The sequence below is a fragment of the Artemia sp. Qi Xiang Cuo genome, chromosome 20 (genome assembly GCF_049724085.1).
Source record: "Artemia sp. Qi Xiang Cuo chromosome 20, ASM4972408v1, whole genome shotgun sequence".
NCBI classification, from domain to species: Eukaryota; Metazoa; Arthropoda; class Branchiopoda; order Anostraca; family Artemiidae; genus Artemia; species Artemia sp. Qi Xiang Cuo.
In genome coordinates, this window is record NC_142813.1 from 51,517,698 (window position 1) to 51,535,950 (window position 18,253).

The 18,253-nt window shown below is 34.1% G+C and overlaps 1 protein-coding gene across 1 annotated transcript in view; it reads right to left on the bottom strand.

The window, feature by feature from the left end:
* The window catches only part of LOC148940336 (protein capicua homolog), a 330,670-nt gene that overhangs the window by 205,882 nt on the left and 106,535 nt on the right, over window positions 1-18,253 (bottom strand). The window contains exon 8 of the mRNA XM_089106141.1: window positions 2,802-3,027. Within this exon, the coding sequence (XP_088962267.1) occupies window positions 2,802-3,027 (226 nt within the window). The remainder of the gene's footprint in view (window positions 1-2,801; window positions 3,028-18,253) is intronic.

Below are 18,253 nucleotides of genomic sequence, written 5' to 3' on the forward strand. Positions count from 1 at the left end.
AACTCAATATAAAAAAAAAAAGTCAAAATAAAAATAATGCGTGAAAAAGCGACCGATTGGATATCATTCATGCTAATCCTTCCTACCAATTCAAATAAAAACAAGGGTGTTGCAAAAATTAGAAATAATGGAAAAAAAAACAAATAAATAAAATATATTCATGTGGTACAGGATTTGAAATCTGGACCCCGAATCTATAAATCAAAACCGAACTTAACTAGTCGATAAATACAAAACACGTTTTAAACGTCAAACGTCAAACACGTTTTGACGTTTTAAACGTCAAAAGAAGATATTTTGTTACACGTAAAAGGTCTTGAGTTGCAAAAGTCGTCTTGAACAAATGGTATTAAAAGTCAGCCTAATAAGGCTTAACTTGTAACTTGGAAAAAAGTCAGGAAATGGGGAAACTTATAGATTTTGGTATTGAAAATAAAGATTTCTAGGGATTTTCCACCAGTCTTTAAGGGATTGAAAAAATTTAAAGTAGAAACACTGGTAATATAGCGTAAGAATCAATTTTGTTAACGTTCCTGTTCAAATAGTAAGCACGATAGCATACTTACTTCCGGATTGTGTTCTATTTTAATTCTACTCTTTTTTTTGCACTTACATACTTTATTCCCACACTAGTGGAATGGAAGCACTGCTATCTACTTGTAGGCTACGCGGTAACTGTTTAATCTTTTTTTTTCTTTTTTTTTCATTATGATTTTTTTTTTTTAATTTGTAAGGCTTATAATAAAAAATAATAAATGAAGTTTCTCTTCTTTTACTTTATGTTTCTCTATGATTTTTCTGAATCATCATATTCAAGTTTCTTTCATTTTTCCTTTTTTTGCATAGAATTTGTGTTTTTTTTGTGGTTTTTCTTGTCTTATTTTGTGTTGTTTATGCTATATTTAAACGTTTTGTGTTATTTTCCTGTACGCATTAATATTTTGATTTTTTTTCTAACTTTTTGCTATATGTAATTTGTAAGGTTTAAAATAAAAAAAATAATAGATAAAATTTCACTTTAATTATTTCATGTTTATCTGCGCAGTAATACTGCGGTACTACGTTAATAGCGTAGTACTGCGCGGTAATAATACTATTCTTTAAAAAACAGAGGATGCGAGTTCAGCCCTGTCTGCGGCAACGTTGCTGAACTTGCATTTCTGCATGCTATAACAAAAGTCTGAATCGACAGTTGTATGTCTGTCTTTTATAACGCTGTTCTAGCATAATGAATTTATGCTCTGCTTGGCAATCCGTGGCCCAGGGTTCGATCCCCACCGCAACAGTTGTAAAAAAGACCCGGCAACTGAAACGTCAATTCGACGCCCTAAGCTCAATCAATAGCTTTGGGTGATCTTTATCCTTCTTTATGTTGCATCTGAATCATCGTGTCGGATGCCAAAAACAGCAACTTTGGATTATCATATGCCGGACTATTTCAATTCTTCTTCTTTTTTGTATCCCGGTTGTTCTTTTTCTTATTATTTTTCGCTATATTTGTTATTCTGTGTTATTTACTTTTCCTGTTATTTTTCCTCGCTCTTCTTTTTCGTTTTTTTTTTTGCTTTAATTCTGTAAGGTTTAAAATAATAGAGAAAAGATTAAAGTTTCACCTCACTTATTTCATTTTTATCTGCTATGATACCTTGTTATTTAACTCTCAAGAGCAATGGTAGGCTATGGCAGATGACCTTTTTTTTAGCTACTATCTGACAACAATGACACAACACATATTTGATTTGCAAAATCTAATAGCATTTCTTCGCAAGTATTAAAGTATTATCCATGTTTAAATAATGATAAAATATTAGTAATAGCTGCCTTATCACCATATTAAAGAAAGGACGTCTTGTATTTAGTTTTGTTTCCTTTTGTTCTTAGTATCGGTTAATATTCTCATGCTGATTTGCATCTATATCTTTCTTATATTATGTTGTCTTTCTATATTTCTTCTTTCTTCTTTAATTTATTTCGTCTTATATTATTTCTTCTTTCTTTCATTATTTCTTTTTACATTTTTATTTTCTTATTTTTGCATTGAGAACGACTGTTCGCCATCAAAATATTTTTATTTTTCTCGCTCTTATCATTAAATGTGATTACGATATTTTTCATCGCTTTCTTACGCTTTTCCGTTTTGGATAAATAAATTGCAATTAAATTTAATTGGATAATTAAAAAAAAAACTTGAAACTGAAGGTTTAACGTCATTGCTATTCTGAATAGGAGTAGAGAACAAATTGGACTGACCATCATGTCAATTGGGTCACAGATCCAATAGAGATGATGACCTAAGACCCAACTCAGTTGGAATACATGACCGAATTATACCAGCCATTTTTGGAGCAGGTATACCCAACTGACCCAACTATTTTTTTCGGAGCTGGTATTTGACCACAGTGACAAGAAACGCGTGTTTGAATTGCAAAATTCAATAGCATTTATTTGCAAATTCATATTTAAATACTGAATAAAGAAGAGTTAAAAAATAAAAATAAAGTTTAGTTACTTAGTTCTGAAAACTAATAGTAGATTTTTTTTTACATCTTTGGGAATTTTAGAAGATACTAAAATTAGAATTGGAAATTCACTTTAATTTAATAATAAAAATATCGATTACAATTATCAATTAAAATAACTTAAATTAATTCATATCTAATTTAAACTTACTCTAAATTTATTAAACATTACCTAATTTAATTATACATCAATTAAATAAATATGAATTAATTAAATTAAAAATAAATTCAACTGGATAATTACAATTATACTTAAAATTTGAATTATAAGATTTAGCTCACTTGCTATTATGAATTGGAGTAGAAAACAAATGGGACTGTCCATCATCTAAGTTGGGTCGAAGAGCAAGAAACCGCATTCCATGCTGATCTCGTTGAGTTGCAATTGGAGTAAACACATTCGGCTGGGGACTAAATGGATGGGGCGACGGGTTTATTCTTGGAGATGGAATATGAGCTATTGGGGAACAGGCTGGGGTTCCTGAGTGAGAATTATTGCCCAATGATACTGAAAAAATAAACAATTTAAAAATAAATAAATAATAAAAAATCAAAATAATTTAAAAAAATTATTAAAAATACAAAATAATTAAATTAAAGTAATTCGAAAAATAGATAGTTTTAAAAAATAAATAAGAAAATAATCAATAAACTCCTGAATGAGAATTATTGCTTAATGATACTCAAAAAAATAAGTAATTTCTTGGTTTAAAGGATCCAATCAAACGAATTAGCAACAGCTGACTTTCGGTTAATCAATAATTTATTCCAGTGATATCGTAGATCATAAAAACACTGAACACACTTATAACAAAAGAGAGAAAAAAAAGACAAACTCAAAAATCGTAAAGTGTTAGCTTAACGAGTAAAAATCGTTTTTGCTCATAAAAAAATATAAATGGACGTTGTTTTTCTCACAAATAATACTTTTTTTGCACTAAAGGTTAACAAAGCGAAGAAGCCCTTTTTAGATTATTGTTCCAATTTAATTAAAACAATCATCCATTGTTTTTAATTTCGTTGTTAGTATCCAGCACACGGCCAGCATGTTTGTCCGACTCGTAAAAATGTAACAAAAATGAATATAAACAAATTTTTTACGCTTTTTTGTGTAATCCCCACCCCGGAAAAATCCTTTTGTAAGCCCAACCTACCCCAAAAAAGTCAAGTTTTTTCGCAGTGTTCAACAGGTTTTGTTCAAAGGCGATTTAAACTGACAAAACCTAAACTCTTCAAGAAGGGTCCAGTTGCACATATATGGCCTGCGTATAGCACATATTAAATAGGCCTACGCATATTATACTTCGGGGGTATTTGCATACACCCCGGCAAACATTCCTCAGCAGCTCATGGCTAAAAAATAGGTCGGTACTTCGACTCTTCCTAAACTCTACCTCGACTCTTTCTCAACTAGACACCGACTCTTCAAACCCACACCCACTCACTTCTGCGCAGTTTTTACCATAAAAATCAGGTGATTACTCGACAATTACAATAAGGACACTGTTTCAAATACATAATATTTAAATATTCTTGTCAAATTTCTCTCCGAGCAAGGCCGTAACCGGGGGGGGGGGGTTTCCCGGGTTGAACCCCCCCCCCCCGGAAATTTTTGACCGAGTCCAAAATTAGTCGAAAATTAGTAAAACCTTAGTAAAAAATTGTAAAATTAGTCGAAAACCGTGTCGAAAATTAGTAACCCCCCCCCCCCCCCGAACAAAAATCCTGGATCCGCTCTTGTCTCCGAGAAATCCAATTTTAATGAATATCATTTTTACTGATCAGCTTTATTAGTCTAAAATCTAATATATTTAAATATATTACTAATTTGACTTGTCATATGTAAAAAGTGTGACAACGTGATACAGCTTTGGCATTTCAGAAATATCTGAAAAAAATGCATTTGATCCAACTTGGCTCAACATTTTGCCTATGTGTATCTATCTTTGATGGTATTTTCATAGAATTTTGTCTCATCTATACAAGTTTTTCAATTGTTTAAATAAAAATAACAAGACAAAATATTCACATTTTTGACTGTTATCATCGCTTTTGTACGTTTTACAAGGGATTAGAGATAAAAACCATAAAAACCTGGTCTTGAGTAAACTTGAGTAGTATCAAAAACTCTAAAAAGTAAAAAAACTGAAACTCTATAGAAAGTGTCTGCAAGAAAGAGAGAAAAACAAATCTTACTTAACCAAAAACTACTTGAAAACGATAGCTCTTTTAACAGGCCCTTGGTTGACCTAAAGTCTCTTTATATTCTTTCATGTTTCTTCGGTTTCCTTCAACTTTACGGTTACGCCTCAGAGCTAGTCCATATGTTCTCTCATATCATTCTACATATCCTCTTCGTAATTCTTCCAACTTTTGAAATCAATTCCGTCGATTGGTCAGATCAGAGTCCAATCCCCCCCCCCCGATAATTTCTCGCCTAAAAAGGTTTGGTCCCTACGAAAGTCTGGCATCATTTGAAATCCATCCCAACCATTGTTCATATCAGAGTCCACTCATTATATATTATCTTGAATTAAAAGTAATGTTCCGTATATACTTATGGAAGCAGATAAAATCCATTCAATCCATTGGTCAGATCTGAGTCCAATCATCCGATAATCTCTCGTCTTAAAAGGTCTCGTCTGTTCGTAATTATGGCAGCATTTGAGATCCATGCCATCCATTGGCAAGATCTGAGAACAATCTTCCGATAATCTATTGTCTTATCAGGTCTCATCTCGACTAATTTATTTATTCAGGAGTACTCCGGCACTTCCAGTTTTATGAATAGAGTACTCACACTCGATATTCTAACTCAGTAAAATGAAGGGAATCTTTAATCGTATTTATGTATTAGTGATCCAGTCCCTAAAGTGTCAACTTCTGATTTAAATCATCAGAAACACACTAGTAGGAAAGTTAATCAGCTCTTCAAAATTATGTCAGCAGGTGAAATCCATTCCATCCATTGGTCAGATCAGAGTCCAATCTTCCGATTTTCTATAGTCTAAATTGGGCTTTTCTATTCGTTATTCTGGCAGTGTTTGATCTCCATTCCATCCATTGGCAAGATCAGAGTCCACTCATCATATAATCTCTCGTCTTAAAAGGTATCGTCTCTTCATAATTCAGGCAGCATTTGTACTCCATTACATCCAGTGGTCAGATCAGAGTCCAATCTTCAGATAATCTCTCGTCTTAAAAGGTCGGATCTCTTCATTATGATGGAATTCTTTTAAATCAAGTTCATACGGTGTTAAGATTAGAGAAATATCTATAGATTTATTCTCGACTTATAGTGTATTTGATCTAAGTCATTAAGTGTTCCGTTTTACTCCCATACAACAAGAGTTCAGTTAATATTAAACTCTTACGATAAAATCTTGCCTTACAAGTTCTTGTCTTTTAGTATTTATGGCATAATTTGAGCTCAATTCCATCATTTTTTCAGATCTGAGTCCACTCATCAGATAATCTCTCGTATTTATATGTCTGGTCTAGTAATTAGTCTTGCATTCTTTTAACTCCCGTTCATACTGTTTTATCATTAGAGTAACCTCATCATCTTATCGCTAGTAAAATAATTACTTTTCTCGAAGTATGTAGGGAATCCTATGTACTCCGTTCCAAAAAGTGTCCAGATATTAGTCCACTCTCAAGATTTACAATAGAATACAAAGGTCTCGTCCGGACGTAAGTAAGTAATTATTTTAAATCAAATTAATCATTTTGTCAGAGCTGAGTCCACTCATTTGATAATCTCTTGTCTTCATAGGTCTGTTCTCTTTGTTATTCTGGCAGCATTTGAACTCCATTCCATCCATTGGTCAGATCTGAGTCCAATCATCCGATAATATCTCGCCGTAAAAGGTCTGGTCTCTTCATATTTATGGCAGTATTTGAGCTCCATTCCATCCATTGGCCAGATCTGAGTCCAATCATCCGCTAATCTCTCGTCTTCACAGGTCTTGTCTCTTCGTAATTCTGGCATCCTGTGAACTCCCTTCCATACAGTTGCCACATCAGAGTCAACTCATTATATTATATCTAGCATTAAATGGTCGTGTCTCTGCATAATTCTGGCAGTATTTGTGCTCAATTCAATCCATTGGTCAGATCAGAGTCCAATCATCCGATAATCTCTCGTCTGAAATGGTCTCATCTCTTCGTAATTCTGGCAGCATTTGAACTCCATTCTATCCATTGGTCAGATCAGAGTCCAATCATCCGATAATCTCTCGTCTTAAAAGGTCTCGTCTCTTCGTAATTCTGGCAGCATTTGAACTCAAGTCTCTCCTGTTTCAAGATCAGAGAAATCTCAACAGATAATCTCTCGTAGGACCAGGTATTATCTCTAAGATTGTATGTCATTCAATGTACTAAATTCCAAAAAGTGTCCAGTTCAGAGACCACTCTACAGCTAATCTATCGCATTAACAGTTAGGGTCTCTGCGTAATTCTTGGAGTATTTGAACTCCATTCCATCCATCGGTCAGATCTGAGTCCAATCATCCGATAATATCTCGTCTTAAAAGGTATTGTCTATTCGTAATTCAGTCAGCCTTTGAACTCCATTCCATCCAGTGGTCAGATCTGAGTCCAATCATCCGATAATTTCTAGTATTAAAAGGTCTTGTCTCGTCGTAATTCTGGCAGCAATAGAAATCCATCCCATCAAGTGGACAGATCAGAGACCAATCATTTGATATTCTCTTGTCTTAACATGTATGGTCTCTTTGTAATTCTGGCAGAAATTGAACTACATTCAATCCATTGTTAAGATCTGAGCTCAATCATCAGATAATCTCTCTCATCAACGGGTATTATCTGTTCGTATTCATTGCAGTCTTTATACTCCGTTCCATCCATTGTCCACTTCAGAGACCAATCATTAGATAATCAATCGCATAATTTGGTATCGTCCTGGAGAAATTATGGCAGCATTTGAACTCCCGTCCATCCATTTGTCAGAACTGAGTCTAATCATTCAATAATCTCGAGTATTATAAGGTCGTGTCCTTTCGTCATTATGGCTGCATTTTAAATCCATTCCATCCATTGATCAGATCAGAGTCCACTCAACCGATAATCACTCGTCTTAAAAGGTCTCGTCTCTTCATAATTCTGGCAGTATTTGAACTCAATTACATCCAGTGGTCAGATCAGAGTCCAATCATCATATAATCTCTAGCATTAAAAGTTCTTGTCTCTACGTATTTCAGGAAGTATTTGAACTCCGTTCGATCCATGGGTCAGATCTGAGTCCACACATCCGATAATCTCTCGAATAAAAAGTTCTGGTCCATTCGTAATTCTGGCAGCATTTGAACTCCATTCCATCCATTGGTCAGATCAGAGTCCAATCCACCGATAATCTCTCGTCTTAAAAGGTCTTGTCTCTTCATAAGTCTGGCAGCATTTGATATCCATTCCATACATTGGTCAGATCTGAGTCCAATCATCATATAATTTCTCGTATAAAAAGGTCTTGTCTCTTCGAATTTATGGCAGCATTTGAAATCCGTTCCATCATTGGGTTAGATAAGAGTCCAATCCCCCGATAATCTCTCGTCTTAAAAGGTCTCGTCTGTTCGTAATTCTGGCAGTATTTGAACTCCATTCCATCCATTGGTCAGATCTGAGTCCAATCTACAGATAATCTCTGGCATAAATAGGTCTGGTCCGTTCGTAATTCTGGCAGACTTTTAACTCGAGTACATCCCTTTGTAAGATCAGAGTACAATAAACAGATAATAACGATTATTAAAAGGTCTAGGCTCTTAGTAATTCTGGCAGTATTTATAATCCAGTCCATCCCTTGTCCAGTTCAGAGACCAATCTTCCGATAATCTCTCGCATAAATAGGTATTGTCCTTTCGAATTCATGGAATACTTTAAGCTCAAATCCATCCAGTTGCCAGATCAGAGTCAACTCCCCCGATAATCTCTCATCTTTTTTTATGCCCTGGTGAGGGGTACGTCTCTGGGCCAAGTTGGAAATTATGTTTGCACAGTTTATTGCGCATGGCACTTTGTTCTGGTTAGGTTTTCTGCACGGTGGGTGGCTGTGTGTGTGAGAGAGAAAAATGGGCGGGGGGTAAGGACATCAAAATCTCTTGTTACCAGTCTGATTAGGTATTTGAACGATATTCGATATATCAATATTGAGTGAAATGTCGGTACTGAATACAGAGACGGAAATTCGCAATGCGAAATGATATTTGGAAAGTAATGTAAAACTCGGTGTGACCACCAGATAGAATTTGTTTTCGCAATATTGAATAGTCTACAAGATCTTCAGGAGCCAGGCTGATTTATTCTGTGCATTTTTTTTTCTTTTTAGTTTTAATTGTAAATTAACATTAACATTTGTGGGTTGAATTCAGTCATTTGGTTTTATATTGCTTGGCATTTCTAACAAAAGATCATACAACATTTCGTTAGTTTTTTGTTTTTTTTATTTAAATTCTCATAAGAAAAACCATATCGTTGGAGAGAGATGTAAAGAAATACTTTCGTAATATCAATTTCTAAAATCTGACACATCAATTATCAAAAATGAAAAAAATGGATACATCGGTAAACGAAAAAATCCCGATACCGATCAAAACTCCAGCGGTAATTTTAATTACCGCTTTCAATTCCAATTTCAATCGCAATTAAAATTCCAATTTTAATTGCGCCTTTCAAATCCAGTTCGATAGGATATTTGCTGGAAGAACCTAATGACACAAAATTTCTGGTCTTGTTTCATTTTTGGGTAAGATAAAAAACCAACAAAGAGAAAAATCTCTATAAAAAAAAAAAAAAAAAATATAATATTAAATAAAAAAAAAAACGAGACTTTGGCCAGTGGAGAGAAAAGAAAAAAAACAGAAACCAAACAACGCGGATATTTCGCCTGTATACAAACAAGGCGTCTTCAGCACGAAAGACACAAAAAAAAAAACAACGTAAACAAAAACCCAATAAAACCGCCACCAAAAAAAAAAAATTTCAAATAGGCGCAAACTAATACACGGAGGGAAAAGATGCTAATATATATTTACTTTAGTGAGGACACCAGAGTAACTCTTCAGTTACTTCAGTTACTCTGGTGTCCTCACTGAAGTAACTCTATATTAGCATCTTTTCCCTACGTGGATTAGTTTGCACCGATTGTACATTTTTGTGTTTTTTTTTGGTGGTGGTTTTATTGGTTTTTAGTTTTATCTTGTTTTTTTTTTGTGTCTTTCGTGCTGAAGACGCCTTGTTTGTATACAGGCGAAATATCCGCGGTGTTTTGTTTCTGTTGTTTTTCTTTTCTCTCCACTGGCCACAGTCTCGTTTGTTTGTTTTTTTTTAGAGATTTTTCTCTTTGTTGGTTTTTTGTCATGGCTGGCCGGTTCGGCTTAAGATCTTTCATTTGGGTAAGATGTTTCAACTTTCGTAATCCGATTGTTTTACCGACGGTCCGTATCCACAGAACTCGTCACGTCACTAATAAAAACAGGAATTTCAGATACACAGAACTCCGCAAATCTGCCAATCTTTCGTTGCTTCAATGATAACATGAAATTTATCATGCTATTTTTATCCCCTTGAGTCACAGCTTTCTGCGTTGCTCCCCAACTATGATGCTATGCAACATTTCACTGTACCTAGGCACCAGAGATCTACTTTATATTCCTATAAAATTGATTCCAAATTTGCTAAACAGCCAATTCGCTATAATTTCTTTTTTATTTGGACTCGTCTTATAATTCGTTTATAATATACAACATAATATATTATTATAATATAATAATTATATATATATATATATATATATATATATATATATATATATATATATATAATATATATATTATGTAATAATATTATACATTATATAATATATATATATATATATGTATATATATATATATATATATATATATATATATATATATATATATATATATATATATATATATATATATATATATATATATATATATATATATATATATATTATTTATAATAAAATAAAATTCGTTTATAAAATCATAATACTGTATAGATAAATGCATAAATCCAAAAAAAATTTGTTGATCCAATGACAATCGTGAAAAATGTGATAGTCGTAGACAGGGCCGTATCCAGGATTTTTTTTTTCGGGGGGGGGGGGGGTACACAAAAAAAACACAAAAAGCATAAAAAATTTGTTTATATCCATTTTTTACGTTATTACGAGTCACACAAACATCGGGAGGGGGGGGTAAACTCCCGACCCCCCCCCCCTGGATACGGCCTTGGCCATGGATTTTTTCTTTTTTTTGTGACTTGTCTTATAATTCGTTTTGGTCAACATAATACTGTAGATACCTAAATTTGTAAATTTATCTTTACTTGTGACAAATGAGACCTTGACACTAGAGGTCTATTTTTATTTGAGTGATTTTTCTATTACCTATTCCTATTTGAGTGATTCATAGAGAATTGAAGTTGTGGGGAATGATACAGAAAATAATGAATACGTTATGTGGAGTTTACATATGTTTTTTTTGCAAAGGAGAACTACTTAGTGATTTTAGAAAGTGCTAATTAAAGCCTTTAGAAGAAAGATGATGAGAAACAGTTAAATAATCAGGCTGCATAAACCTGATTTCTTTAGAACGCAAATTACTTTGCAAGGTGACACTTGGTAGACTAAGAAATAGACCCCGAAGTCGCGCCACAAAGTCGGCGGCACGCCGCCGAATAAAAAACGGTGGCGCGCCACCGAGCTTGCACCCGCACGCTGACGCCACCGCTGATTCTATCGGCGGCGGCGTCACTAATACGCCGCCGTTTTTTTTTTTCTCTCTTTTTTGGTTATCGATATCGACCTTGGGGCTTCAACCGTCATCCCGGCTAATCTGTTTCTTAAAGATAAATACTGTCATCTTGGGTTCGCCATGTATATCGGTTCGTAGGAATGAGAAGAAGAAATTTTTCTTGAAACAAAAATTCTACCTTCCACTTTAAAATTCTGTTCATTTTTCGGATGGAAAGAGGTAGGTAAAAGAGCATTAGGCAATTCAGGATGTTATCATAGGCAGCGCAATCGAGCTGCCTAAGTAAAGAACAATGTTGGCACAATGGAGTATTTTTTTTTAATTTTTTTTCATACCAGGGCAATTCGTATCGAAGGGGTTGTCGTAGAAACTTCGAAAAGGGCTCATTCGATTGGAAATTGGAATAGCTGATTCTATCGGCGGCGGCGTCACTAATACGCCGCCGTCGAAAGTGATTGGAAGGCAGCTAACACCCCTTCCACGCCCACCATTTCCCCAAACACATCCAATCAAAATTTTAAGATAGCCATTTTGTTCAGAGTAACTGATTTCCAGAGAAAAATTATGTTTTTTGAGGAGGTTACTCCCCCACAACCCTTAGGGCAAGGGTTTTAAGTTATGCCCTGGGGGTATATAAGAACGATGTTGGCACAATGTATTATTTATTATTTGTTCCTTTAGGCCAGGGCACTTCATATCGAAGAAGTTGTTGTAGAAACTTCGAAAGGGCTCATTCAATTAGAGATTGGACTGGCTTGTGCCCTTTTTAATAGTAGAAATTGATTGGAAGATATCTAAAACCCCTCCCATGCCCACCATTTCCCGAAACACATCCAATCAAAATTTGGAGATAGCCGTTTTGTTTACCGTAGTTGAAAGTTCTGGAAATTAGGTCTTAGACGATGACAACCACCCTCACAGCCCTTAGGGTAAGAATTGTAATTTATGCCCTGGGGGAATATACGGTGTTTATGGAAAGCGTTGTCGTAGAAACTCAAAAAGGGATCATTCGACTGGAAATCGAAAAGCCTAGTGCCATTTTTAATAGTTGAAAGTGATTGGAAGGCTTGACATTTTTATAGTAGAGATCGACGTGGGTATAATGTATCATTTTTGTCGTTGTTGTTTAGACCAGGGCCCTTCGTACCGAAGGAGCTGGCGTAGGAACTTTGAAAAGGGCTCATTCGATTGAAAATAGAAAGGGCTGATTTCCTTTATAATAGTCGAAAGGGATTGGAGGGCAACTAATCCCCCTCCGACGCCCACCCTTCCATTTGCCTTTATGTTTAAAAAGTAAATGTTTTGTTAAGATTAAATAAAAATGCACTGTGTTAATGATAATGCCCAATAAGTCCTCCCAGAAGTATCCCAAGAATAACTGAGGGCATTATGTTCAAACTCTCGGGGTTTCTTCCGCTCTTAAAATTTGACCAAATCAAAATAGCGTAAGTGTATCCAAGCTATCAAAGAAAGTAAACAAATTTTTTTGCGAATGTTACCAAGTTTTCCATTTCAGATCAACTAGAGGAGGTATGAAACTAAATTAAACACTACTATTTGTGTCCAGATTTTTAAAAGGGTCTATGTTGTTAAAAATTGCTGAAATTTTTTTCCAGCATACAAATAGCAGGCAAAACTATAAATTCTTAAAAAAAAACAAAAAGATTTAAAGTATTATTTCCTTTTTCCATGAAAAGACTATATCAATACAAAAGAAACAGAAATTAATTAAAAAAACTTTGTCCACAAAATAAGTTTTTTCAAAGAAATGTAAATAACTCCATTAAACAAAAAAATGAGCAAAATTAAAATCAAATAATCTACCAAGCGTGAAACTACCACAAATCAGTATCGATAAATAAATAAAACCCAAAACGAGCAGAAATTACAATAAATAACCGAGTCAACTCAAAACAAGCAGAAATTAACATAAGTTGGGCTCAAAACCCCTATGCCTTCCCAAGGCCAGAACATAATTTGCGCTATACTGAAAAAAATACAAATGAATGTGTATTTTTAGTTTAATACACATATACTGATATTTAGTAATCAAAATGTTAATGTTATGTGATCTATTAAAGTTATAAAAGTAAAAACATTTATATTTTTTCAGTAAAGAGCAAATTATGTTCTAGCCTTGGGAAGGCATAGGGGCTTTGAGCCCAACTTATGTTAATTTCTGCTCGTGTTGAGTTTGACTCGGTTATTTATTGTAATTTCTGTTCGTTTTGGGTTTCATTTATTTATCGATGCTGATTTGTGGTAGTTTCCCGCTTGGTAGATTATCTAGAGCTAGTATAGAAATATATATATAGAAATGAATTACAGTTTTTTTTTGCGAAGTTGGCAGAGCACACTGAAGTTGAAGTAGCCTTAAACTTTGACTTGAAACGTCATAGCTTGACCACTTCTTTCAGAAAAGAATTTTGGAGGGTTATTCCGTGTAGATAAGAAAAGAGGGTAAAGGTGCAGTTTAGTTCCTCCTGTAGTGTAGGGCGCAGGAGCCCTATGGTGAAGGTGCAGGTTTGTTCTCCCTTATAAAAACAACTTATTTCAGCAGATACAAAGAAGAAGCCCATTTGCGGCATTCTGTGGGACCCCAAGGTCCAATGCTAGTATCAGATCCGGCGAGTGGCAGTTTACGCTCGTCAAGTTCTGGCTGTACCGGCCACAAGAGTCCCAGCTAAACGGCTTTTTAGCATGACAGGACTTATAGTGACTGCAAAAAGATCAATGACTCCAGGCAGAGTGAACAAACTCACTTTTGTTACATCAATTGTAACTGAAGTGATGTAACCGCTGATTTAAAATTGTTGGTGTTGTTAAGCCATGGTATCTGACTTGTATACAGTGTTTTTTCGATGTTGTTATTTGTTTTTTTCACTTCCTTTTCGTATGTATTTGATGAACAGGAGATGTTTGAACTTCAAACTTTGAAAGTTATACACACATTAGCCCAAATCATTAACAAGAAGGAAATGACTAAACACAGGATTTTATAGGAACAATGCGATGTTAAACATAAACACAACATAGGTTTCCCTGGGTCTAGTGGCTAAAAATGAGAATTCTACTTGGTCTGATCGACGGTGAACATAAACACTTTCCGAACGGCCCAACAAATTCCTGTTTTGTCATATTGTTTTTGTGTGTTTTTAGCCAACCATTTAAAAATCCTTACTAAAATCGAGGTTGAACGTGCTTGGTGAAGTGGAATTTTTATTATTATTTTTAATCAGAAAAATTTAGTATCGGCGCCGCCACCGATACTAAATCACACATTCGCCGCCGTCATGTCGGCGTGGCGCGGCTTCGGGGACTACTAAGAAACACTGTAGATTAAGTTTAACAAACGCAGCATCAAACATTTGTTTATATACAAATATATACCTTTTTACGAGTCTTGTTTAGTTTGTTTTGTTTAGCATTAACAGTTCATTGCTTATGATATGAGCCCTGATTGAGCCTTATTGATATAGCTCAATCATAAATGAGCCTTAGAGACCAACACAAGCGAAATAAGCAGGAACACTTTGTAGGCTACAATATTTTTGTCCAACTTCCTGACAAATAAAAAAATGACAGGGCATGTACCAAATTTTACTTGATGTCATTTTACTTGAGTTAAGTATCCGATTCTCTAGTTTCTCTGAAGGTTTCATGCAACTTGTTAACATTAACATAAAATTCATATTATCGTTTTTGTAAAGAAAGACATCATTCTTCAGTTTCCCCAGGGATCAGTTCGTGCAGATATTCATGGAGAAATAGCAACATAAATAATAATAATAACCATATAACATAATAATAACATTAATATCAATAATAATAACAATAATAATAATAACATAGTTTTAGAAGTTATAGTAATAGAAATATGGATGGAAGAATGAAATTTACGGATCAGTAAAAAAATGAAGAAACAAGTCAACCAGAATAAACTTAAATATGAAACGAAATTTCATAAACTACTCGAACTAATAACTCACTATTCACTAACAAATCACTCACAACAACTAACAACTCACAACACTACTACTACAACTAACAGCTCACTACAGCACAAAGTCGCCTGAGGCCAACACAGCTGTAATCACTCCTCCTCCGTCCGAATCTATTCAAAGCCTCCCCATCTAACCCTGCCAAGAAGTACCAATTTCTCCTAAATCCCTTCTCAAGACCTCTTTCCCTCCCATTTAGGGATGACCTAATTTTCCTTTGGTCCTCGATGGCTGGCCGAAAAGGACGATCTTCAGCCTGCACTGAGAGCAGTTTTACGGCAGACCAAGTCGCCTAACTGGGCCCGTAGAAAGGTTTCGTCCTTATCGACTGATTATGTAAAATTATGTAAATAATACAAGATATATGTTTCATGATTTTTTACACTATTTTACATGAATTATGTTACCTATTTTAATGTATTTATTTTATCAGTTTTAAAGTTTATTTTATCAGTTTTAAACTAGAACTTAAGTCTGAAAATTAAGTCTGAATCAGCCAAAAACAATTAAGTTTATGGCACTTAATTGTTTTTGGCTGATTTTTGGCATTTTTGGCATTGCATCTACTTGCAATGCCATTAACGTTTTTCTTCCTTAAAAGCGGTTTGTTAAAACCTCTTATTTTCGCAAATTCTCTCCTACTAATTTGAAAAAAATTAAACGTTAAAAATTTTATTATGCTTTAAATTATATCACTAAATAATTATTTTAACCAATCTCTACTTGTCTTTTCTTCCAACAAAATTATCGATATTTCCCTTGTTGCACCTGCCATCCAGGAGAATCTAACTTATCTCAGCTTTCCTAATATGATTTCACCGACATTTGGAGCATGGCAAGAATTAATTCTAGTCTTTGATAACACACACTAAATACATCAGGTCAGAATATAGAAACAATTGCTTTTGAATAACGTTCATTACTAAACGTTCTTCAGTATTTTTAGGATTATCAGCTGAGCTAAGTCGATGGAACTTTCAAAAATTTTGACGAATTTACATTTAATGTTCATTTCATTTAATGACATTTAATTCCTCAGAGTTTATTAATCTCTACTACTTTCTTTAAAATATATAAAAAAAAATTCTGGAGAGTGATTGTTCAACCTAATCAATAAAATTACAGTATCTCTAGCCTAAATAAGGTACTGTAAATGAAGAACTTGACCTAATATTTATTAATATTTATTACATGATCTAATATATATTAATTTGAAGTTTAGCCAGAAAGTGATTGTATGCCCTATTAAATGCGTTTTATAGCACCTCTAGCCTGTATGAGGTTCTATGAATGAAGAACCCAATATTATATTATTATTATGACTTACAATAGTGAAAATTCTGGTAATGTGAATTCCAGTAAGTTTAGATAATAAAACGCATACGGAAAGTCTATTATTTTATGAGGTGTTGCTGAATTATTGCTACTAATCGTTAGCAACAAGTGTTGTAATTGAAAATCCTTAAAGTTAGCAAAGAACATGAGGATATCCGGAAAAAAAACGTTAAGTGACGAGAAATAGTTCCTAACGATTCACTAAGCATTTGAATTGCGACAGGGTGGCCTAACTGGTCCCCAGTCTTATTTGCATCACTATTTAGGCTGTCTGCCTCAAATTTGAATCATCTGTCTCAAATTTGAGACCACCTGTCTTTTATTTTAACGAACGCAAACATGGAATTCAGATCTCATTTGAGATCTTGAGGTTGACTAAAAGCATAAAACACCATTTCCCTTTCAATAGCTTGACGTAAGTAGAAAACCCCTCTGATTAGTTGAAAGTGATCTCATGTCCTTAGATTCATCCAATCAAAGTCCATTCCACGCAGCCATTTGGTTCAAATTTGAGACATATTGTACCGTTTAATACCCATCATACATGCGCATACGCTTGACAGTGAGCAAGCACACTGGTCAAAAATAGCGATAATAGGGGTTATGTATTTAAAATGACCGTGAAACACATAGACCACGTTCACCACCATATGCTATCAAGCGTAACAATGGAACTCTAAAATACACAGAAAGATTAGCCTAAAAAAACCCTTAAATTCTTCAAAACAAGAATATGATTAAGATTCAAAACTGAAACACAAAAAAAAATTCGAAAAACGAAGCTAACACTAAAAATAAAAGAATCGGTATCTCCAGGAATTAAGAGGAAATAGAACTGATGCTCGACTAACACTGCACTAAACACTAACTAACAGTAACCTAACACTTACACTAACTAACAATATCTTGTTTGATGCATAAACAGTGTTGTCGCCATACTCTAAGTAAAATTGAGATGAGTGTTGTGTTATTTTACGATGTCATCACAGTTCTCCTTAAAAGTGGTGTTTTGTTAGTTTTTTCGTCTCAATGAACCTGAGCTATGTCTTATAAGTGTTGTGTTATTATGAGCTATTTTTACGAAGGTTTATTATAAGATATGTCGTCATTCACTCTTCAGAAGTGTTATTTTGTTGTTATGTTAGTTTTATTGTGATGTAATGTTGTTAGTAAGTGTCGTTAGGTTAGTTTTTAGTTTTAATTTATTTTAAACAACATCTTGTTCCCAAAGACAACTAGGCCTTCAAACCAAAGCTACGTCGTCTTAAACTGTTTTGTGTGTCATGTTTTTACCTTACTTTTTGCTCTTTTTTTCCGCTGCTGCCGTAAACCACTGACAAAGATATAAGCTATAATAAGTTAGAGATAAAACACAGCGAATAACAAATATTATTTTTAATAAAGGTGAAGTAGTTGACGATTTTAAGAAAACCTTAACTAAAACCACAAGAAAGATGATAATTGCGAATTTAGGCCAAGTAATTATAAAGAGATCAGTTTGATTTCGGTAGAAAGTAAATTGCTTAGCATGATGGCACAATTTAGATTAAGATTCAGAAGACAAAGCTTTAAACCAAGAACATCAAAATAAACACATTTT